The 26,601-nt window shown below is 32.6% G+C and overlaps 2 protein-coding genes across 11 annotated transcripts in view; one reads left to right on the top strand and one right to left on the bottom strand.

Moving 5' to 3' along the window:
• Nucleotides 1–26,601, bottom strand: part of LOC411843 (COP9 signalosome complex subunit 7b) — a 184,897-nt gene that overhangs the window by 59,962 nt on the left and 98,334 nt on the right. The window lies entirely within an intron of this gene.
• Glurb (metabotropic glutamate receptor B) overlaps nt 1–26,601 on the top strand; it is a 256,855-nt gene that overhangs the window by 136,744 nt on the left and 93,510 nt on the right. The window contains exons 1-2 of one of the 9 annotated variants that reach the window (XM_006562737.3): nt 9,744–10,281; nt 15,302–16,078. The exons of 4 other annotated variants lie outside the window; for them this stretch is intronic. In XM_006562737.3, the coding sequence (XP_006562800.1) occupies nt 15,508–16,078 (571 nt within the window). In that variant the 5' untranslated portion in view covers nt 9,744–10,281; nt 15,302–15,507. 9 annotated transcript variants of the gene reach the window in all.

The raw sequence follows: 26,601 nt of genomic DNA, 5'->3' as shown, positions 1-26,601 counted from the left end.
ACAGTCGATATTTATTTTATTACCTCGACCCTCTTTTCTTTCCTTTTTCTTTTCGTATTCTATTAAAAATTTTTATATAACGCGTACCGGGCAAAAATTTCATTTGCAGTTTTATAAGAAAAATTTTCTGAAAATTGCGCAGATGGCGGGTTGGAGGGTTTTTCCAGCGTGGCGCAGACACGGGATATCGAAAAACGGAAGAGGTTTGAGCCAGATAAAGAGGGAAAAATGGTGGAAAGGTGCAATTACCCGCGAGTTTGTGGCCCTCTCGCGAGGAAAATAGCCCCGTAAACTATCCTTATCGTGTAAATATACCGTCTCTGGTTCGTTGGAAAAGAATAATATTCACTTAGGGGGCAAGGAGGGAACCGAGTTTCCTTAATAAGCTCGTAGGCGCCTAGTCCTCGTTACTCGAGCACAACGAGATACACGATAACTCCTTTTTTTATACCACCGATTAAATTTTCTTTGGAATTTTTTATTGGACAGCCAAGTGGACCGAGGGAAAAGCTTGATCAAGTGGTTGTACGGGATGAATATGATATGTATATATATATATATATGAGTCGTGATAATTGTTACGATCAAAGGAAACGGAATATGATAATTACGAAATTATTTACAGAGAGTAAAGGAATTTTAAAATCGTAAATTTCATTTTTTTTCTTCATTTTCTATCTTGAACATTGTTACGCGCAATTGTTCAAATTTATTATTTGAGAATTAATATTTATAAAATTTAAAAATCTCGACGATGAAGGGGAATATTTAATTATTCTTTTTAAAATTCACTTTAAAAGAAAATTACGATATTACATTGATGGAACAAAACGATTATAGAAAAGAAAAAAAAAGAAAATTGGAAGAAGAATTATATAATTTTTATATAAAGTAATATCTAACAATCGAAGAACGCTTTTTGTTTCATCGTATATACGTATATATCTCCTCGCTCAAATTGAATTTCAAGTGTAATAAGAAAGTAGAATAAAGGCAAAAATTCGTAGAATAAAGGGTCGATCAAACACACGTTTGTCTAACAACTTTTCAAACTCGATTTTCTCGAAAGCAAAGTCCCAACGAAAGAAACAACTTTCTTTTTTTTTTATATATATATTTTTCTTTTCTTTTTTTATTTTCCCTTTATTCCTCGTAGAAGCAAACTGAGTACACACTCTGCACACACGTACACATGCCTTCCTTTATATTTCAACGACGTATCTTTCCCTCCTTGAGGGGTTAGAAGGGCGAAAAGTGCATGCGCGTAGATCGATAACAACTTTCCTAAGATTCGACGGATCAACGAGAGAAAAAAAAGAAAGATCTGGAAGATAACCTGGAAGAGTCAAAAGATCTCCGAAACTCCTTACAGTTGCAACGATTCAGAGGAATCGAGCTGCCTCTTTCCGAAAAACTTTCTCCCCGATAGGTGAACACGTCTAGCTTTTATTCGCGCGTGCAAATATCTGGAGAAATCGGGCGAGAATATTGGAGGAGGACGAGAAAGGATGAAATCGGGGTGACGCCGGTCGTGGTAAGCAAATTAGGTTTTTCAAATTTAAAAGAGGGAAAGATCTCGGCGGAGGGAACGTGATATTCAGAGGAGAAGGGGAGGAGGGGAGAAAAAAATCGTTTTGCGGAACTAGTTGGGAATCCTGCCCTCGAAAATACGTGGAACTATCGACGGATATTGGGCAAGGACAATGGATAATCCGTTCCCCGTTGAAACGAGGTCAGATCTACGATCTCCTCGATTCATGCATCCTTTCCTTTCTATCCTTAACCGTGCCCCTATCGTTCGCTACTTTTGTTCCACTAGATTCTCCTTTTTTATTCGCAAAATTTTCTCTCGTCCGTTCCTCCGATTATCGATAAGGATAATAATAATCTGGTTTTCGAAATTCGCTCATTCGAGAACTGTGATCCGAATTCCGGGGATATGGAATTGCAAGAAATGAAACGTGGTAAATATAAGCGGGCAAATATAAAGATACAAAGATACAAAAGATCTGCATACGTGTTCTATGGAGATAAAATAAGAAATAAAATTTTTTCGTGCTACCTTCGTGTTTGAGAAAAAGTTTTCGTGTTTGAAAATACGTCAAACATGCGCATCCGACCAACTGCATCAAGCAAGGTACACCAAAGATGTTTTATTTCGAACTAGATTTTTTCTTTTTTTTTTTTTGAAAATAAAAAGAATACATTCTATATTTTCGAAATATTGTTCTTGTTTTTTAGTATATTTTCCTGCGCAATTGTTGTATTTCCTTTATTTAATTAAATTCTTTTTTTTTCAAGCTTTAAGAAAATAATTAACTCGAGATGAAAACATTTTATTCGAAATTGAACAGCGAGTTAAACGATAGAATTATAAGTACAAAACAGTTATGTGAAATGCAATTAACACCGTGTCCCTTGACACGCGTAAATATTCTTTCACAAACGAAGGCGTTATAACATTTTCTCAGCGATTGATATTTCTGTCAATGAAGTCGTTGATGTAAATGTAAACGATCGACGTTTAATTTCGAATAAACGAATAAATCAGCGACGAAATCGTTTAAAAGATGGGGATTCGTTTGAGAATTCCCAGGAAACGAATTGAATAGAACGTGATTAGAAGGTATTCACGTTTGATAGGTCGGCGAAATATAGTTATCTAATGATTATATTTATAGAAATCGTAGCATTGAGTGCGTAATTCAGTAGCAAATATATCAATTGAATCTTTGAATTGAATCTCTAACAACTCTTTTCGAAGATTTCTAATTCTAATTGATCATCTTCTCGATCAAGAAAGATGAATGTTAAAAAAGGAAGTAAAAAAATTGTAAAGATAAAAAAATTCCTTGAATCGTACTTTTTTACAAAGTACAATTATCGTGATGAAACGACAAGTAAAAATTATTTTTGTAGAAATAATTTCAGTTATTCTTAATCGATTAAATGAAATTTATTTGTTACTTTTTCTTTTTTTAGAAAAATTACCTCGTTAAGAAAAAAACCTCGTCAAGAACGTACTATGAAAAGGATGAGAAAGATTATATTTCTATTTATTCGTAACCGGTTTCGAGAAGAAAAGAAACTAATGAAATGGAAAAAAGAATTCTGATAGGAGGCCCTCAAGCTTCTGAGAAAGTTCAACATCGAGATAACAATGTAAACTAGAAACGAAGATAGCACAGAATCTGAAATTTCTGTAACTGGCTCGAGAGTACAAGTTTTTAAACTTTATCACGAAACTTTCATTTAAACTTTGCAAATTTAAAATTCATAATGTATCGAAATGAAAATCAAATTGAGATTGTAGATATTACAACGTGATATTTAGAATAAACGATTTATATTTAAACAACTTCACTTGTCTGACCAACGATACATCTATACTACTTGCTAATCGTTATACATCTCCTATTCTACAACGAACGTTCCAACGAATATTCTACAATTATTCGAGGATAAATTTCGAATAAAAACAAATTGGATGCAATTATCATTACTCTTCTTTCAACTTTCATCATCAAACCATCAAAAATTTATATTTACGCAAACTAAAAATATTCTAAATTTAAAATATTCTTGTTCGTTGCAATTCTCACATCCTCGATCCTTTCGTAATTCCGAAACATGCACGTTTGCACGTGCATGAATCAAAGATAAAACCTGCCAATTTTTCATTCGTCTCTCCCTTGAGAAAAGGATCGAATTAACAGGTCGAGAAAGAGGTAGATCAATTGTACGATTAGAGAGGAGGGAAGGATTTCGAGGAAAAAGGCCCGAGTTTTCGTCCACGAATCACGCACGATTACACGGTGCTGTCCAGTCGGTTAACAACGCCCTTATCTCCACCCTCTATGGCGAAAATTTATCGGCAAAGCGCAGAGCTTCCGGCACGAATTTACCGAGGCAAGTCACCTCGTTCTCCTTAGGATCTCCTAAGTAACCGCATAAAAAAACACGCCTAATCTATTTTCCCCCATCGGTGATAATGCCCTACGATTTCTTAACGTGTCCGCAACAGATTTTCTTGCCACGTTTGACGGATTGGACCGCCCGTCGCCATTTTCTTCGTACGTCCCGTCGCTCAGGTTTTTGTTCGTCGTTTACGAATCGGATCTGAACGAAGGATCGTTCGTGTTTTCATTTTTTTTTCCTTTGATATTGAAAACAGCAGACGTAAGACTGTCGAATGAAAATGCGTAGATCGAATTTTATTATTGCATTAGATTAAGTTAAAAACGAAATGTATGTGACGAGAATAATTTAAACTTTGAATTTGATTATCGAATAAACATTGTTAATAATTTGTATTAGGAAATATTTATTTTTTCCATTTGCCAAATAATCCCAAACTTTTTTGGAGATTGGACAAAACGATGTGAAATATAAATTCATCTCTGCATAGATGAAAATAAATATTAAAAGGAGAGAAAAAAAAATTTTATTTTCGAAGTGATCAAGGCAAGCGACAGAAAATGGATGATATTTTATTATTGCCATGGAGAATTGAATAAATTGTTTGATTAATTATTGATTAGAATTTTGAAACGAAATAAAATTGAACGAAAAATCGACGGTAAAAATTTTATATGGCGTGTATGTGCGCGAGTTATTCCACGATTCGAGTGTAAAATTCTATTTTTAATATCGTCGTTCGTTCATTTCTGAAATAAAAATTTTGTCTAGAAATTTTAAATTTAATTGCGAGAATGGACATACGCGCTTTCCAACAAATCGTCGTTAAATCAACGAGAAATAACCCTATTAATTACCCTTCATCCTATCCAACAGCCAATCACTTAAGAGGCATTCTGAGGCAAAACTCAAGGAGCCATCGAATATCGATACCTTCTCGATTAGTTTCCATTACGAACCTACACCCACGATCCAAAGGGAGTGAATTTCTTGAAACTTTCTGGAAACTTTGCAAAATATCCATAAGGGAATTCGTTTGAATATCTTAAAGGTCAAGTGTCCAAAGCTTTTTCCGATATGCTTCGTTATCGTTTTCTTCACTCCCAAAGAAGATACGTTCCTCTTCTTTGGAAAGAATGGAAAGGAAAAAAGGGTGACGATCTTTAGATGTCATTCTTGGCGAAGCAATTCTGAAAGAAGAAGATGCCATCTTTCCCTACAATTATTATGGCCAGCATTCTTGCTATTTGTCACAGCATTGTTAGCTATTTAAATCTCTATAATTGCTTGGGATTTCTTACTTATTACATCTGCATCTGGCTACACTGCAAACAATATGAGATTTCAAACGTTATTTGAAAAAAGAAAATAAAGATATTTTAGTCATTGATGACAATTGAATATTTGATATTGTTGTAGTGATTTGTTGTTATTGTAAATTTGAGAATATTGGAAATTATATATACCGTGATATTTGATATTGATATTGCTCTTGGATTTCAATTTTATTGGTTTAATTATCGTCGAACGATAACAATTTTCAATAATATTCGAATAATATTCGTTTTGGATGAATTCGTATACCGTTTGTTTCTTTCAATTATTTTAAGATTGCGCAACTCATTAAAAATAAGGAATGAAAGAAAAAGTAATTTGATTAAAAACGAGTAATTTATATATATAACAAATTAATAATAATTATTAAACGTACGACTAATATTTTACTTGCTTAAATCAATTGTACGTACAATATTATAAATAATTCCGTTTATGAATACTATATCTAATCATTTCCCTTCTTCCTAACAATAAACCTAAATTTTTTGTTTCACGATCAATCATTTTTAATGTAAAAATTTACATATTATGCAGCTACCAATTATTTCAACAATTTTCTATTCATTGTTCATCACTCTTCCTATCGCTAGATTAAATATAAGACAATTAAAAATGATATACGATACCATCAAAGTATTTCATTGTGTCCATTTTTAATTAAGACTGGAATGAACACAAGAGAGACCGCGTGTACACCAATGAGGAATGTGCGGTCAGTTTGTTAAATTTCACAGGAAGCAAATGCAGAGGCATGCGGCATTGTATAGATCATTAATCCTAGACACAAGTTAATAACTTTCTAGCCTGTATAAATCTCCAATAATATACGAATCACGAATGTCTGAATTTCTCTCTAAGAAACTTCGTATTCATATTTCAATGATACTTTTGCGAACGAAACTTATGGCAAAACTATTATTACTTACCAAACAATTTTCCTTCGATATGGAAATTTATCCCAACAAAGGGATTTAATATACGGAAGTGCAGTTTTATGTCGTTGAAAATCGATACCATCGACACAATGCCGGTATTTTCCGGGATGCTAATCTCATAATTTCGAAACCGCGTGTATATTGTTAAAATTTTCCGACGAGAAACGCGGCTCGAGAACGACGAATCGAATAGAAACAGAGGAGGGGAAAAGGATCGAGGAATGTAAAAAAAAAAGAAAGAAGGAAAGAAAGAAAATAACGATTTAAAAAAATGGGTCAAAGCGATCAACCGATTCGATGGAAATGTCAGGCTACACGTATGATTGTCACAGGAGGATTTTGAAAAGCGGATCACATTGCACGTTTGATTGTTCATTATACGGGAATACATTTTCCCTGGTCGAGGTTGAAAGCTTGAGTTCTTTTTTTTTTTTATTTTTAATTGATGCATCGAAAGAGGTGTTTAAACAAAAAGTGGATGGAGAAGAGTGGAAAGGGAGAATGAAATAATGTCCATTCTTCTTTCTATTATTTTTAACGTAGTAAATATAATATTTTTGTTCAACACTGTATTATGTAAAATTATATAATGAACGAATGAATGAAGAGAGGCGAAATGCCAGATTAAAGTGTATAATTGTCAGAAGAGAGCGTGAACAGGATTTTGAAAAGCTGATCCTGTTGCCGTTTGATCGTTCATTACATACATATACGGGAATATATTTAATTCTCTGAAAGCTTGAATTTATTTTGAGTAGAGAATTAAATGAGAAGAGGGGAGAGAAAAAGAATAGAAAGGAAAAATGAAATAATTATTCCATATATGTATATGTATATTTGCATGTATAATACATCGGATAATATTCAGAGACCGTGTATAATACACAAGCAAAAGATACAATGTACTTTTCGAGTTCTTCTTTTAAATTTAAATGGAAAGTAAATTTGAATTTAAGTATAAATAAAAATAGATTCATCATCTGTGACATTTTCTAGATAGATAAAACTTTTCTCTTTTCGGATCTCGTAATATATTCCCGATCTTTGAGTATTTTAATTCGAAAATTTCCATTTTTAAAATCTATTAAAATCTTTAAGTAGTAATAGTTGAAAAAAAAAAATAAAGTTTTTAAAATTGAATTAATCGTGATAATATCTGAATTTAATTACTTTTTGTAATTAAAAGTGTTGCATTATTTTGGATGCAAAATAATTGCAGAAACTTCATCAAACATAAACTAGTTTTACGAAGCAAACTTCTTTACGAGAATTCGTTTTTTCAATTGAAAATTTTCAGAGATCGATTTTTCATCACGACGAAACTTTTTGGATTATTCGAAAATAATTCTTAATTTTATTAAATTACTCGTTCTTTTTCTATAATTTTCTTATTGAGATAAAAATCTTAAAAATCTTATCATCTTATCATTTCACAAATAAATCCTCAAGTATAAATATTTTATTTCAAACTTCCATTATTCCGAAATCCTTTAATTTTTCAACCGATATTTTCTCAAAATTCTATCAAAAACGTTTCACGGACGAAAGAAATCAAACAGTTGGCTAAATATGGAAACTCGATTGACGTCTTTTCGCCTCACAGTATTTTCATATCTTTTATTTTCACGTCGTGTTTTCATTCGAGTGAATTTACCCGGATTCAAATTATAATCCAGTCGATTGAAATTCGAATTTGAAATTCCTCGCTTTACCTAGAAGCATTAAGAATAGACGAATTTCAAGGAAAACCATTGATTTCAGAATTGTTGTTGGTTTTGACGTTTGAAAACCAAATATAATAAAAAACAAAAAAGAAAAGAAATTTGGAAAGAAAAGACGTTCGAGTGATAAAATTGCAATAAAAGTTCCCTAAACACACGATAAACGCTACAAAGGTACAAAAAATGAAAAGTTTCATTAAATGAATTGAAAAAGTTCGATTATTCTGGATGGACAATAAGTGAAAAGTTGTAGCGTGCATGTGCTCTTAGATTTCCAATTATTCGAACAATCATGCGCCTCTTCTCTTCTCAGCCTCTATAATTGGACGGTCTCGCGTCAGTTTTGCCCTCATGGATATTTCCTATTTCGAGAAACTTGAGGTGATCAATGGGCGAACTGCCGGTTTAATTTGCACGCTTCGATCTAACGAGAGCTTGATGCGTTAAAGTTTGGAAAACGGTGGAGCAAAGTTGTTTGGAAAAGTATAATAAACATTAGAACTACAAATCTTTAATACATTTTCATATATCATGCACACTAATATTATAAAAATAAATTTCTAATGATTATTTGAATAAAAATATTGTCAAACACCGTTTCTCTGTAATATTACTATAATACGTGATTTTCATTCTGAAGAAACTTCTAGCTTTTATATTTGAATTCAGTGAATAAGTTAATATAGCAGGAAAATATAGAGTCGCAATATCACGCAATATTGAAATCCAAGATATATAATGGAAATCGTATATACCGAAAGAATTCTCTATATTCTTTACGTTATTACGATTTGGAGATTAAACTCTAGTCAACAGTCTGATCTGATTGATCTGTCGAATACTGATATTCTAATGATCTTCTCTTCCATTATATTTTGAATATACTTTCCTTGATTGAATAATTCTTCGAATATTTTCAACAAACATTTAATATATTATTCGTATTTCTTTTTTATTTACTGATGATCAATTTATTCTTTTAACAAAATTATGAATAAAATTCATAAACAAATTTTGATTCTCGAAAGTATCAATTTATGATGTATTTAATTTCAATAAAATTTTTATAATACAATGAAACGATACGTGAAATTTTGCAATATTACAATAAGAAACCAAGCCAACAATATCATCAACATTTTCGAAAAACAAACTCCTCTAATATTCCCTCTAACCAACTTGGCAATCTATACCAAAAAAAAAAAAAAAGAATCTCCACACAAAGCGAAATAAAATAACTCCTATCAATGGCCTACTCCAACGTTATGACCGACAATATCGGGTCCACCAGAATCCGTACGAGATATGAATAAAAAAGCACTCCGTCTCTCTCTTTCTCTCTCCTTCCTTCCTTCTCCCCCATTCCCTCCTTTTCTCCCTTTTTTCGTCTCCCTGATCATCGCAGGATTAGCTTTTAACGTTGAACGAAAATAATTTATCAAACTAATTCAATAAAAGATTAAGGAACGTCAACGCGAACGAAGACGACATTTTCAACACCACGGGTGGAAGAGACAGAAGAGGAGGAAAATCCACTCTCTCTCCTCCTCGTCTACTCCTTTTTTCCCCCTTTCTTTTTCTTTCCTTTTCTTTTCTTTTTCATTATCGCCACGTTTACCAGAAAAGAAAAGAATTATGATCTACGATTTAAACGGACGCTCGAGAGAAAATGAAAGGAACGGACTTGGCGTGAAACACGAGAAGGAGGAGGGAGGGGAGGGGAGGGGGGGAAGAGGAGGAGGAGGAGGAAGAGGAGAAGGGAGAAAGGCAGAATAGTAGGGAAGAAAGGCAGAATCGTGGGGGTTGGGTAGGAGGGTTGATACGTTTGGAAGGGTAGTGTTGATGCGGAGGCAGTCAGTAGCTGCCACGGCACGGAGCCGCGCGCGCGTGCTCCTCGAGCGGCTCGCTCTCACGAAATCATGTCGTAAATTAGTGAAAACATGACAGAAAAGTATCAGATATCTTCGAGGGGTTGACGTTTATTGCTTCTAGAGATCGTACACTGCGTAATCTCGTGCTCGCGCCTCGAATTCGTCGGGAAGTAAACGTTGAAGAATAATTTCGAAAAGCTTTTACGTTTTCTTTTCTTTTTTTTTTCTTTTTTTTTTCCTTTACGTTTCGGTGTCTTTTTCACGGTGAAAAAGATTTTCGAATGGAAAATGGATCGAGGAATGTAATACTTCGTGAATATAGAATGTTCTAAAGAAACTGTGGATAAAGAAATGTGCGAGAAGAGGAATCAAACAGGTGGACAGGAGTAATCGAGAAATTTGCATTTCGTGATTCTTTTGTATTTTATCGTGAAATTTTGTAAAAAAAAAAGAAAAAGAAAAAGAAACATATAACGATAAGAATATGTTTTTACCCGGGTGAATATCGTAAGCATCGTTTAAATATTCATCTAATATCAATCAATCATATTACGGGCAAAAGTGTAATCGTTCGATCTACAAATTTTGCATAATGGGGAGGATAAAAAGGAGGAAAATTTAGATTTAGATTTAATGACGTAGATATTTGAGAAAGGAGGGCGTATTTCGTTGTAATGAGAATCGTTTAAACACTATTCGAGATAAAAGGCGGGGAGAAAAAAAATAATTCCCTCGCGATTACGCTCACCAGATGATATAACGGAGGAAGCACTTTGGAAAATTGCTTCTGGGGTTCCTGGGCGATAGAGGTTGACGAGGAAAGACCGGTGAATAATATCACGTTCGTTAAGCGGCAGCTGCTCGGTTTTATTGTAATTTACACGGTACTCGTCTCGCACGCGAGAAGATTATGGGGGGGAATCAATTTGATCGTGGATTGATAGACATTTGTGAATAAAGTAACGATAAAAGATTGCTTGAAAATATTTTTCGCAATATTTTAAATAATCTTGAAACGAATATTGCAAGAATCTCGAAAAAGAAAACTCGAGAATTCGAATGACAATTTTCGACTCGTAAGAGAATAATATCGTTCTAAAAAAAAATTTGAAAAAAATAATAATCGCGAATAATTTTCGATTCAAGAAACGAGGAAAAAGAGAAGAAGAAAAGACAGAAATAATTTTTTCCTTTAAAATTCGATGCGATCGAAAATTTTGAGAAATTCGTTAATTAAAAATTTCATTACGTGAAAAAATGATAATATTTTGTCCGTACCATTTCCTCTGTAATTATTAATTATTATTAATATTTTCGCGAAGCTTTTTGGAAAAACAAGTGAGAAAGTTGGAACAACAGTTAACGTGCATCCACGAGTGAGCAAATCAGCTTAAAAATTGATGCATTCTCGTTATACAGAAACGAACAGATGCGCCTCGCGAAACCAGTTATATTTCCTCAGAAGGCTCTTTTGTACTCGGTTCTTTGAACACGTTGTAAATGGTAACTCGATTCGAAAATAATCAGCAAGCTCCTTTGGAAAAAATATCTTTCTCTTTGATATAAGTTTCAATTTATATTTGCTTCTGAATTATATCTTTATTTGTCTCTGTTGCATTTATCTGCAAATGATTATATACAAACAATTTTTTGAAATTATGAATAAAAGAATAATTTATAATGTATATTCCTTTTTATTAGAAACTTTTTCTAATTTTAATTTAATTTTAATTAATTTTAATTTTTTCTCGCTTTTCTTTTTTTTATTTATTTTATATCCATTGGAATAAATGGAAGTTGTGCAAACTTTCTGTCAAAAATATAAATGTAAATGTATTTTTTTTTTTTTTGATGCAAGAAAAAGTGTTAACAATGAAAAGAAGAGATAGATAATTGTTCTAAGGTCCTCTGTTTTTATTCAAACGAAAGATTGTAGAATAATATAGTTCTATTCGCTAATTGGAACGAAAAGCACGCTTTTTCCGGACAAATTTTATTACTCCAATTAATCATTCCATCTTCATGCCTTCATAATTTTAAAAATATTCGAAAGAATATTTGTTCAAGATCATTTAAAATTATTTTATAAAATATTTTCACCTCTTGGAAGTTTGAAATTTGAAAAAAAAAAAAAAGAATCTAAAAGTTACAAATTTAAAAATTTAAAATAACTCAAAGTGTATTTCTTTTGTAAGAATTTAAATGTTTTTAAATTAAATAATTTCGAAAAACTGGAAAATTTTTCAATTTGAAAATTTAATTACCCGTTATAAACGGTGACGCGAATATTATAGACATTTAAAGAGAGTCACAAAATTTAATGAAACAGTGGGTGGAAAATACTTCACAGCATACGTTAACAAATATCATCAATAGCCATTAACCGCACAGCATATCATTTGTACGAATCGGTTTGAATGCGAATCCATGCGTTATTAACAACCATTCGTAATTTAATTTCTAATTATTTTCACACTCTCCTCCACACGTAATATTCGAACAATATTCGTTGACACAAAAACGAATTACATTCACGAGTGGCAAAGCACATTAATTTTCATTATACGATAATTCGATAATTAATTACAAATAGAATTATACCGACAATTAAAATTCTACAAGTTTATTCATAAATTTTATCATGTATATTATTTCATACATAGTATATTTTATGGAAACGAATTATTTATTCCTCTGCTTCATCTAATTCAGATCTAAACATTTCTAACACGATATACACGTCACCCAAAATAATTATTCTACCTGTAAAAAAAAACATAAACGAATCGTACCATTTTAAAATACACAACACCTTCTCAAAAATCCTTTCCCAACAACATCTCTCCGCATCTATTATTATTATTATTCCATCCCCATCGAATCTTGGAAACAACGATCTACACGACAAATCCCCCGCCAAATCCATCCCTTCTCAAAATTCACCTTTCAAATCCTATTTCCCTTCCTGGCAACCGCATCGATTATTCCACGTCCACTCCGAATCTCCGATGGAATACCGATATTCACGATACACACACACACCCTCTGACCATCCATCTGACAAAGTGGCCTTCGAGTCGTAAGATACCGCCACTTCGGGTATAAACGATGGTAGCCAAGATATCGATCGTCCAACATCCTCGACGATCCACCATATCGTTTCCTGGAACGGAGCGCCGATTTTCCACGGTGTTTCCAGGTTGAGCGCAACAGGTAAGCGCAATCCGCAATTCTTCTGGGTCACGAGGTTCTCAAAAATGCCGAGGGCCGAGCCGAAAAACGCGGGGGGATCGTGAGCAATACACGCGACACCGGTCGATTTTGCCCGTTGGAAAGGGTGGAGCAACAGGTAAGCTTTGGTAATGAATCACCACGAGGAGGAAGGGATCGTCGATGGGATAAGGACGGAGGAGGGGGAGGGGGGTGGAAAAAGAAAGTTGGACGACGATGTTGAGGGCGAGATGCGGAAGCGCAAGGCGTGGAAGTTTTTAATTAGTTCTTGGGTCGTTATCGATATGGGCCGACCTCCCCCCCCATGAAATTCGCAAGCAATTTAAACTTCCGTCGCCACTTGGCCCTGCCAACTTTCGACCAAGATTATCCAATCAAAGAATCTCGACACTTTTTTCCCCTCCCCTTTCTATCTCTTTATATATTTATACGTGTCGCCTTACGAAGGGAAATTATTCGCGTGCGATGTCAGTTTTTATTTCGAATTGGAAGAGAATTGGGTCACACTGGCAGTCGAGTGTGTGGAATTATATGCTGAAAGATCGGTAGGAAATAGTGGAAATGACGGACGATTTTTTGTGTTTAAGTGTACAAGATGTACATCTTGTTTTATTATAATATTTTAATTTGCTATAAGAAGAGAGAGTAAATTAACGTTTGAGTGGACGGTTGAGGGAATCTCGATTGATTTATCGCAATTGCACTCTTCTAAATAGACAGACACATGGACGATAATGGATGATCGAAACTAAGTGACTTGGACTACCATTAATCAGTCTCTCTGGCACAGATTCATTCGTAATTGTACGAGCAATATATATTTGGAATGAGAAAATTTGTTTCGAATTTCACGATACATACAATTTTCTCATCTATCATAATATCTCCAAAAATTTATATATTTGGATGAACAAAAAAAATATATAGAGAATTTTTATATAGAGCTTTGTTAAAGAGGATTATTATATTTATACTAAAAAATTAAAAAATCTATAAAGTACATTCCGAATTTATGTTTCATTATTATTTTTTCTTCTTTTTTTTTTAATATTCGTATTTGTATTGGAAAATAAAATACCAATGCAATGTAATCGGCTTTCCAAACATTGCCAACAATAGCGTTTTTTTCGAACGATTGATGAGAATTCAAATAGAAGAGAATGAATATTTGCCTAAGAGTATTAATGTATAAATAAAAATATATATGCAGCTTGAAGTTCTGTGTAGATGAAGCTATATGTAATGGAAGAAACCAATAGAATTTTGACTGTTTTTTTTATTCGAAAAATCGAAATCAACAATCAGGAATAAAATCGAAAAAATAACACTTGAGAAAATTTGATCGGACGAATCTAAAAATACAAATCTGAAATAAAATATAAATCTGAAATAAAAATACTTCAAACTTTTATAAGGATGTTTAAAAAGGTAAATTAATACGTCACGTCATATTCAGAGAGAAAAAAAGAGTAAGAAAACGAATAATTAACCGGTTGAATTGGTAAATTAAAAATTTGTTCTCGACAAATTTATTCAGCTTTGCACGAAATGGCCCGATTAAATAATAAAGAGTTTTAAACAGATTCGAAAATACATTTATACGTAAATATCAATATTGTAGAGAATAGCAGAATGAAAAGCAGGAAATTTAGCAATTGGGAATTGAACACGCGTCAACTGATGAGAAATTCAAGCTGCTGATTTCGCTGATAATTCGCGAAACTACAAATATATATTCAATCTCAACTCGGCATAATGATTTGCAATCGCGGAACCTTTTATATTCGCATATGAATGACAAGACAAACTTGACACGAGCGCCCCGTTGACAAAATCCGTTCACTAATTTTAATCAAAATTCAATCGCCAAATGGGCTTTCGATTCATCTTCACGTACGAATCACGTATTTATTATAAACTCATATTTATAATCAGGATAAAAGCTTTCCAAACAATCGAGCATCATGTAAAAACAATCGACAAAATACTTTTCCCTTTCTCTCTCGACATATTTCTTTCCATATACGATAAAAAAATAATTAATAAAACTTCAAATTTATCTATAATTAAATAACCAAAAAGGAAGAAACAAAACAACAAATAATAACAAAATATTTTCTTTTCATAAAGAAAAAAATTGAAAAGGAACGAACGATTACACCAAATAATCCCTGTAATAAATTCTCGAATAAATTCAATTTTCCATCTCGAACAATTATCATCGAATCAATCTGAACTTTCCCTTCCAAACAGTGAAACAAATCGAAACTATCTCCCCCAATAACAGACGACCACGATGCATCCCACGAACGTGAAAAGGAACCAGATATCGCACGTGGAATGGCCCACGAGAATTCACGGGATTAGGAATCTCGTTAAGGGGGATCAAGGCGCGTTAATGGTGATCTGAATTTGACCAAGCTCATCGAAACGTGTCGCCGGCGAACCATCGGCCATTCAACCATCATCCCAACCAATCACAACTATGAAGTCATGAAGCTTCTGCTGCTCATCGTGCTCGGTTGCACGCGCTCGGCTCATTTCGCCCGGCCAGGCGGCGATTACAGCCTCGATGAGATCGAGTGGGACGGCGGCGATTACGAGGTGGTCGAGTCTCGAGAATTGACGAATCTCGTCGAGATTTTCGATGGCCGGGGAACGATTTTCGAGGGCCACGATGATCGAGAGCAACCCTCTGTGTACCCCCTGCTACGGTTAGAGAACCCGGAAACCCATCACCCGATTCGCCACGGCCGTCGCCAATTCAGATCCATGGATCTGAACGCGCATCGCGAGCAGATGTCTTGGCCCGTGAAGAAGGAGGCGGTGGTCGAGGGCGATCTTGTGCTGGGTGGTTTAATGATGGTGCACGAGAGGCAGGACAGGTTAACGTGCGGGCCGGTGATGCCGCAGGGCGGGGTGCAGGCGTTGGAGGCGATGCTGTACACGTTGGATAAGCTGAACACCCAGGATATCGTGCCCGGCGTGAGAATCGGCGCTCATATCCTCGACGATTGCGACAACGACACGTACGGGCTCGAGATGTCGGTGGATTTTATAAAAGGTGAGTGAGGTGGGCGAGCAGATCTTTCTTCCGTCCTTTTTTCTTTTCTTCCTCCATTCGTGTTTTTGAGGAATCGTGATAATTAATATCACGAGAATGAGGAGAATTGTTTGAGATTATATATGAATTTTGTATTAATTTTTGAGAATGTTTTGTATATTGTTTTGGATGTATAGGAAATTATTACGATAATCGTGGAAGTAAGGATTTTTAATCATTTTAATCGTATTTGGAGGCTTGCACAGTGAAAATTGACGAATTCGTGAAATTGATTATTTCGTCAATTATTATTGCTTTTTTTTATTATTGCTATCTCCATTGGAATTTTTATAATATATAATATGATAAAAGAAATTTAATATTAAATATATATCATAAGAATTTCCAGTTTGTGTAAAACAGAATATAAAATATTCTCTTCTTATTCTTTAATTAGGGTATTCAAGCAATTTTCATAGTTCAACGAGTGATCATAATCTCGCGTAATCTTAACGAGAAAGAATACGCAACAAAGCTGTCGATTTCTTTTAATTTTTCGTTTATTCCATCCCTCTTACATCTCGACAATAAATCGATAATAAACGAGAATAGAATCCAGCAGAGAGCGAAGGTACGATACTCATCAGTGATAGAAGGTATCTTTATGATAATCACAGCCATCTGTAAGTTTCGAGAAATTCTCTATTCACGAAACTTGGAAATATCGATGCATCGAAAAAACTCGAAAGATGAAAGAGGAATATAGGAATTCGTAGTTTCTATATACCTACATCTTCCATCTCGAATCTTTTCTATTGCTTGAGTAATATTGGGGAGTAGAAACAAAATATTGACAAGGAACAATGGGGCCGGCGAAGATATCATAGGAAGATGAAAAGTATCGCGCTGTTCAAAAGTGAAAATCATTTTTCTTTGAAGATATATTATAAAAAAAAAAAAAAAAAACGGGAAAAAATATTGAGAAACTTGTTTTTCAAACTCGAGCAGTTCCTTTAACTTTAAAATTAAAAATTAAAATTAATTATTTCAATATGATTCAATTATTGTAAAGGAAGAAGTATTCCGAATGAAGAAATTGTTCTCAAAGGTGGACACGATAATGGAAACGCGAAACTCGTTATCAACGAGAGCAACCAGATAAATTAACACTGGACAAAATGGAGCCAGTTTCGACGCTACTTTACGATACAATAGAGATAGGGCATTGTTGTAATTAAGGTAATTTCCTGTTGCGTTAAGGAAATGACAATTTCTGGAACTGTCTAAGAATTTCCGTGACGCGAAACCTTCCCTGACAATTCACACTCAACTTGTTATTAATTGTATCTACGATACGAAAATGTAAAATATTCTCAAATAATCTAAAATTTGACAACTTTTTCCTGACAATTTATATTATATTTTTAAAAAATATATTTCTTTTGAATCGAATCTTTATCGAATACAGATCGATCCACTTAAAAAAAAAAAAAAACACAGCAGAGCATCGTTTCATCACTCTTCAAAGATAGCAAAAGAGATTGCATCATTCATCACGCGAGCTATCAAATTTTAAAGATCGTTGAAAACGTGGAGAATCGTAGCGAGAGAAGATTCGTTCTTTGATCGTTCGATTAATAATCACTATCAATTAACCTGATTGAAACCTCGTAATAAGATAGAAAAAAAGAAAAGAAAAAGAAGAAAAAAAGAGGAAGGACGAAATGAAAAGTCGACGAAAATCGACTGAAATTTGAATCCACTCGTCGGTATAATTATCATTAAGACTAATAAATGGATTGAACGAATGAACGAATGAACATAGGAAATTCGATTAATGGGCACAAAAGACGAGCGCGGACGATGAAAGGGAAAATTGCTTACTAACGTAATCGGGGTTTGCATGTCGACGCCACGTAGCATAAATTATTTGCACATTTTCCCAGGCCTTCGACCGTTCCCGTCATTCGCCTCTATTATCAGCTGAACTGATGAGCTGTAATAACGACGTCAAACTGACCATCATACGACAATAGATAATTATTTATAGGCCTGTCGAATGGGCCGCTGATTTATTTCGAAACAATATGTATCAATACGTGTAATGGATGGCCGCCGAAAATTCGGCGAAATATGATAAGAGGCTAAATTACGAGGAAGATTTCGTTGTGTGTGTAATTATATACGGTTACACGTGGGATTTCGAGATGAATAAGTATCCAAAGTATCCAAACAACTTTTCGAAGAGAAGCTTAAAAATTAAAAGAAAAAGAAAATGAATTGTAAATAAATATGTTTGAAAAATCAATTTTGCATATTTAGAAAATAATAATACAATGACAATTTTCCAGAAAGAGATATTATAAATTATTGTATGTTGATTTTTATAGATGAGATTTCTTTTATAAATTAAAAAAAATTGCAGTACAATTATGTACGATTCTACAACTGTAAATCATCCGACAAAATGGAACGTTTATACTTTTTATGTCGTTTCTCTTGTTAATTCTTATTTTTTTAAATTGCAACGAATCGATTTCCAATGAAAAAGATTAAGAGTAACGATACCGAACGATGCTGCTTATGAATGCACTTTGAATGGAATGTTGCATCGCTCGAGTAGGCAATAACGAGTATTTATTTGTTAGCACGATAATGCTACTTTTATGTATTCCGTTGAATAATCATGAAAGCGTTCGAATGAAACCTGCTTGATCCGATATTTGATGATGTAAAAAAAAAAAAAGAAAAAAAGAGGAATAAAAATGACAAGCTAATTACACCGCACGGATTATTTTTAAATGAGGTAAAGAAATTAATTAGCTGCTCTTTCTCAACCGTGCATGAAAAATAAATCATACTTTTTTACGCGAAAGTATGTAATTAAAAGGCAACAAAAAGTTTTATTTATTTACAATTTATCCTTTCAACAGAATTTTTCAAGTCCTCATCGTGTATCCACATTGTTGTTCGCCAAACAAATGGATGGATAAATCTTTAAAGGCTTAATTAATTCCTGATTGAAAAGCCTGTCGAAACTTACTAAATTGACGATCAATTAAATTGTCATCAATCCTGACAAGTAAATAAATAATTAAGTTTAGAATGATTCTGATTACAACGTATCATATATTTGTTATTTTTTATTCTTTTAAATTGCAATTAACTTTTTCATTGACAGATAAGTAGAATATGACCGTCGTGATCAGACGAGTAGTATACATTTATTGTTATCAAACAAGTAGAATAAATCGTGCTATTTGTTATGTCATTTTCAATCTACTTTATTTATTTCTATTATTTCTACTTTAAATTATAAATTTAAGAATTCATTATGCGCTTGTTGATTCTATTCAAATTTAAATTCTAATTAAACTTTTGGAAATTCTAGATCGACTTTATCGATAGTAGTAAAAACAATTCGAAAAAAATCTCATTTGCATTTAACACAACGCTCGTAACCCCTTGAATTAAAGTTTTGAAATCGATTCAAACGTTCGAAGCTGCCGTATCTTTTGATTGAAATGAGAATTCCCGATAAACTTGGAGCATTGGATCAAGTTTCATATTCGGTACACCGTATAAAAACAAGTTCTTCTTATGAATATTCCGTTTATCCTTCTGTTCAAATTAATGCACGATAGAATATGTTGAATATTTAAATGACACATCTTCCTGTGTTGTGTCAACAGCTCGAGTTAAAATTTTTTGCATATAGATTTTTCTAAAATTTTTTTTACCTGAAATAGCGTTCGATGATGATTTATCCAAAATTTATTTCTATTTATCCTTTCTTATTTTCAAAATTCAAATTTTACGAATTGAAAAATATCGAGAGAATTCTCTTCTCTTCTCTTAATCTTAGGAATAGGAATTTTTTATTGAAATACAATTAAAATATTTGAGAAGTTTCCATCGATCAGCAGGAATAACACTCTTTCGTTTCATCAAAGAAAATGTGTAAATAATTGACGATCTCTTTTATGCCTTTATCGTACCTGAACGACTGATAAAAACAATTTTAACGTCAATCACGAATCGTCAGCAATACAACATTGCATTTCAATTCAGCAACGTAGAATTATATTTTCATTATTTTAATGAAACGAATCAATTTGGTTATTATTTCAATCGTTTCAATTAATCCATAAATGATTTTCATTCGTTGTTGTTCGTCAAAATACCACAGAAGGTCAATAGAACTTTTTTTTTCCTTTAAATCGATATAACGAAAATGGGTGGAAAATAGAAATTTTTTTTTCAATTAAAAAAGTCGCAATTATTCCGTTTTCGCGATGGCGGCGTTTCATCGCAAAGGTATGGAATTTCTGGAAAAAATGTATCAAAGACTAAGCGAATAATATTACACATTTTTTTCGATAAAGAAAAATAGAAAATATTCATAGATGTCAAACGTGGCGAAAAAAAAAAATGAAAATAGAAAATAGAAAATCTCGTGAAAAAATCCGATAGATAACGATTAATCACGATTTCATCGTTCCCGACCAGCTATTAAAATTCTAAACGCGGTGACATGAAGCATTCTGCCATTTCGCACCGTATCCAACCCCCTCCTTTCATCCCCTTCTCAAACCCTTGAAAAAATTCTTTATCGTCTCTCCTATTCCGTATAGATGTAGAACAAATTCATCGTGTCGTTAATTCATCGAACGCTCGTTGAATTTCACAATACTGGGCTATTTTTGAAATTCGATATAATTTCAATCTCGATTCGAGTGAGAAATTATCTTTATGGATATAACGTTATAACTTTTGCATCGATAAAAATCGATAATTTAATTATTATTCCGTTAATTGTCGATAATATTTGCATATTAATATTGATAGAATTTTTCGTATTTTTTTTTTATACGATAAAATTGCGTACGTATTAATTATTTCACTGATTTTAAATTAATCACTTGAGGTAAATAAATTTGATAAATTTTGTTTCCAACAACAACATGTTGGAATATAAATAAAATATGCTTGATCAAGTTTTGGATTAAAGTTTATGAAGGTATCGAATGATTGATTGGAATATCAGATTGCGAGCGAAGAATAAAAATCTTTCTCGAGTTAAAATAAAATAGATTTTTCTACTTCTCGTTTCACTCGAGTGTTCGAGTACATTAGTGAAAGCTTTTAGTGAAATTATCGGAGCAAAGAGTGGCAAAATAAGCTTTCCACCAAATGTTATATCCGTTAATGTTATATTAATGCAGGATCCAAGTTATCTTGCAATAATTTTTTCAAAGCTCAATAGATACGAATATTTTCAATTATTCAACAAATTTTTCTTTAATGACACGAAACTTATCTTTCGTAGAATTCTCTGTTTCGAATGAAAGCGGATTTTGCATAGAGCACTTTTTTCTTCAAAAAAATCATCGATTTTTTTTTACGAATTTATTCGTCAAAGATATAATCTATATACTTTCTCGATTATTCCTGATATGATGAATGAAAATTAAAAACATAAACATAATTCCATTCAAATACGTTAAAATTTTAATCAAGCTGAAATTCAGATTAAAAATTATTCTCGAATAGATATATAATATTATGATAAAAATTCAGTTGCGAATAAATGTAAAATTATTCCCTGTCATAATTTTCAAAGTCACAAATGAAGATGTAAAGACGTATTTTCACGATTCTTCAAATACTGTAATCCTCGATAAAAAAAAAAAAAAGAAAAAAGGAAAAGAAAAGTATTACGAAATTTAAGTTTATCACCAATTCGAGTTACGAGAAATGAGGAGAAACGTTGGTCTGGGAAAGAACAAAAATATTTCCCGTATTTCCCACTCGAAATAAAAGTAGAAAATCTACTTACAGTGTAACAATCTGGTAAAAATTTCTACGACACCGTAGGAACATTCACGATCCGCGTGGTAGAACATCTGCGGGATCACGTATGTCGGATCGCTCGCCGAGTTGTATCACTGCGAATCCTTGGAAACAAATAACAGGTAGAAAGAGAGAGAAAGAGAGAGAGAAAAGAGAGGAAAAATAGAAGCGCGAAGTAGAAGTTATTCGGACAATAGGAGGAGAAAAATTTCATTGCCACGCTAAAGTCTTTTCCTCTATGTGCCGTAAAATCTACCCTCGCTCTCGCCGATTTATTTTTCCTCTATCTTCATCACTATCTTAAAAATCCTTGCAGGCAATTTTATTACCTTCCTTCATTCATGATCGTTTGTTCAAGATCTTAATTTTGCAAGGAAATTTTTATCTTTCAATCTTTCGATTCCATCATCCAAATTTTACCTTATCTTTTTTCAAATTCGTATCTCTACATCAAAATAATTTATTTTGAAATATTTTTCAATTAACAATCAATTAACGAATAATCAAACGAATTCTAATGATAATAATAATTTTTTTTAATGATATTTTAAAATAAAATTCACAATTTTCACAAGATATTTACAATAAAAATTAAAATTCAATATTTTTAAATTAATTAAATTGAACTGAAATGTATTCAATAACTAATATTACCTATAACCAACATTCTCATAAAGGAAGATCAAATAAAAATATATTACAATAACCAACGTGAAAAAGATTTCGAGAAAAAAAATATCCAAAATGAAAGGCTTTCAAGAGTGAAGAAAAATCGTATCGATGTCGAAAGAAACGTGAAATTATATTTCGATGGTCGAAGGGAGAACGAAATTAACCAGGGATAAACTCCTTAACAGAATCTACAGGAGGAACAAAAGTGCTAAGTCAGATTAATGTTTGTCGTGGACGACGTGCTCTTGCGTCTCGCTTATCACAATGTACAAAGTTACGGACACCGTTCAAACAAACCATTATCCCATGGAAAAGAAAGAGGAAATGTACTTACACAACGTGATAAATAACTGCACGCGAGATAAATAACTGAGATTTCACTGAAATCAATTAGCCAAGAATCAACATGTCGTGTCTCTCGAAATGAAATGCGAATTATTGGAATTATTGCTTTCTGACAATCGAGAAAATAAACTTATAAACGATTTGTAGAGAAGGAACGAAGATACTTTGAAATATTGCACGAGGGTAATTTGCTTCAAGATCAAGAATTTTCTTTGGATTAAATTTCTATCGTGAGTTCCTTTCAGTGGAAATAATAAGCTATAACAAACGATATGACAATTGGTATTGTGAAAATAAATTGATTGATTTTTAAAGATAAAAAACTTTGAAAGCTTCGAAGTAAAAGTTCTATAAATTTGTTTCAAATTTTTTTCTATAATATTACAGAATTTCCATATTATCTTCTTTCGAAAATTTTATGATTTATTAGCGTCGAATAATATATGAATTGTTATTAAAACAATACCAATTGCCAATATGAAAATAAAAAATTATTCAATGGAAATTTAATTATCAAAGTTAATTTTTCGAATTGGAATCTTTTGGATTGATTTTGAACAAGTTTTACAAGCTTCCTGCAAATTGTAGCAACGATAAACATTTATCTTTAACTCAAACTTTAAAACTTTCAAGTTTTCGCCAATAAGAAAAGTCGAAAACAATAAAATATTAAAAAAAAACAACCGCGAATACATGACATTTTACGTGACAATTTATTGATCATATCCACTTATCGATGTGCAATTTTTATAATTTTGTAATCGTGACTTTTCTCCATTCATCACGTAGATCCATACAGATCATTACAGTCTTATCTGCAACTTTTTAATTTAATTCATCCCCCCTAAAACCTTACAATTTTAAAATTTTTACAACACGAAAATATATTTCTAAAAAGAAAATATATAAATATTTTTAGCGAAGACTGCGAACAATGGAAATTTAAATTAACTTAAACTTTTTTTTAAAATCTTACGTTACTTGCAATTTCTTATTTTATACATGGATATGCTATTCCTTTTTGGTGCCTTTGGTATTTTCATCCACTCCCTTTGCAAATGCAATCTTCTTTTCTTACGGCATTACGTTTCATTTTTTACCGCTAGAATTTCTGTTTTGGTATCTTTTCACTACTACTTTCTTTTCATTGCTAAGATTCTTTTTCCCGGTGTCTTTCCACTACGTTTCCCTTTATCGCTACAATTCCTTTTTTGGTATATCGTTGCTTTATTTTTTTTTATTTTTACTACGCTCCTTCTTTTTCCCTTTATTTTTCGGTATTCTTGTACTGCCTTCTTTCATTACTGAAATTACTCTCTCCGGTATCTTTTGGAATTTATTTTTCTTTGAAATCGTAAGAAATCCCCTCTCTCTCTCTCTCTCTTTCTCTCTCTCTCTCGACTTTAAAATTTCCCATAAAATTCAGTTTATGTCAAGGTCGCATTCCCCATATGTGAAAATTTTTCCACAATTTTATTAAAGTATAATGGTATCCCAAACAGAATATTTTATCAAAAACGCTGTAAGGTAAAATATTTTTTTTTCCATTCTTGCAGAATAAATAGGGCATACCTGGAGCCGGAGAATTATTTAAAAAAAAAATCTACAGTCTACAAAAAATTGTCAAGAATAATTATAGAGGGAGAGATCTTAAATAATCATTGACCAACTTTAAATATTGAAATATCGGTTGGTTTTTAATTATAGGGAAAAAATTTTCACTGAGTTTAAATATATATATATTCGAGCTCTTATTGTGAATAAAACTTTTATGACAATATCTGAAGTGATGAGTGAAACGAACCTTCAAATTTTTTTTAAAATATAATTTTATACAAGAAAAGAAGAAATATTAATTCAAATATTAATTCATTTTAAAATATTCTTTAAAACTTCAAATGAACAGAATCTTCGAATTTTATCATCCTAAATTCTATTCTATCGAATTGTACTCGAATTACCAATAATACTGAAATTTCAAGGTTGAATTTCACCCTCTCGATTCGAAATTATTTTTTCAAATCCTTCTCTCTTCCCCCCCAAAAAAATCTCTCCACATCATACACTGCACCATTATAGAGACCATTATAATTTATCCTTTAATTTTCATCTCGCGCTCATTACGAGGCAACCGAAAACTTTATTCGAAATTGCTGTGCTCGTCATCGAACTACCTGCGCGCGTGGATTCAAAACTGCGAAACTTTTGACGACAGTTTCGTGCACGAAACTTTCTAACACTGTCAGTGCCAATGAATTGCGCCAGACCACGGATCAAGCCAGTTTTCCACCTTCCTTCGTTGCAACGAGGCAACGACGCGTATTTCCGGTCCAGCTGGCAAAACACGCCAAGCGGATATCACGCGACTTTTTATCATATTATATGCATATTTATCTTGGAACGAAGTATTATATTGGAAAATGTGAAAACTTATTATACGAATAATTAATATTGAAATGTGTGCGATAATTCGAAAAAATTATTGTCCTTATGCAAATATTGAAGATAAGAGAGTTGAGATTTAAATTTACAATATATTTTCGATCGTCGAAGCGTCGCTCGTTTCCTCGGAAAATTTATCACTCTTTCCTTTCATTAATCTTTTTCCACCTTTGTTTCTTTCTTTCTTCCTCTATTCATTCGTATTTCTTTCATTAATTCTTTAAAAAAATATATATTACGTTAAATAAAAATAAAGGAACGAGAGTCAATTAAAGAGATATCTCCGTAAAAATTTGTACAGAGTTTTTAGTTATTATTTTTTCTACACTTTTACATATCTAATATAAACGAGAATTTTTTCTTTTTTAATTGAAAATATTCTCGATCTTGCCTCTCCATTGTGCTCAACAAATACACAGCCTCTTCGACACAGCCTGTACCCTAAAATATATAATATACAAAACCCAGTCGAAGAGGATTTACGCAATTTCTTTCGCCCGTCTCATACTCCGCGCTCTGAATATTTCATACAAATGTGGGATTCTACATCCGATATCCCTCGCTCGTTTCGAAACGTTGTTTCGCGATATATTTATCCGTTATAAATTAAAATTGAACAAGAACAAAGAGAAAGAAAAAGAAAAAAATGTGAAAAAAGAAATATATATCGCGGGGAAGAAATATCTGCACGATTGTACTTTCATCGGTGAAATTCGCGGTATCAGCAGCCGTGAAAATTATTGACAACGATAATTGGATCGGCAGCCAAGCAAAAGCATTTACGAATTCGTGTGTACACGCGCGTGTATATGTGTGTGTGTGTTCTGTCGATATTCCTGTTAAATTGGAATTTCTTTCGTCAGAGCTGCAATATCCCGTCATGCATATTGCGTTAAATCGAACCCAATAATCGATAGCTTAAGAGTACACGAAAATTGCGTATGATAAACTGTTAATTTGCACAAAAATCTATTGAATCTTTACAATGAAATCGCGAAACGTGGATTTAGGAAGTTAAATGATAGTAAAAGTTGGATATATAAGATCAGCAGGTTGTAATGTGAACTTGTAATGTGAAATAAATGAACTAGGTAGATAATATATCTAATAATCATCTGATATGCATAATCGATAATTATTACATCTTAATCTTTATACATATAGTTTTTTTTTATTAATAAATTGTTTCACAGATTATAATTCCAACAGGAGAAATTAGAAATTAAGGATAA

Source organism: Apis mellifera, linkage group LG13 (genome assembly GCF_003254395.2).
Source record: "Apis mellifera strain DH4 linkage group LG13, Amel_HAv3.1, whole genome shotgun sequence".
Lineage (NCBI taxonomy): Eukaryota > Metazoa > Arthropoda > Insecta > Hymenoptera > Apidae > Apis > Apis mellifera.
This window is presented reverse-complemented; position numbering and strand designations above follow the sequence as displayed.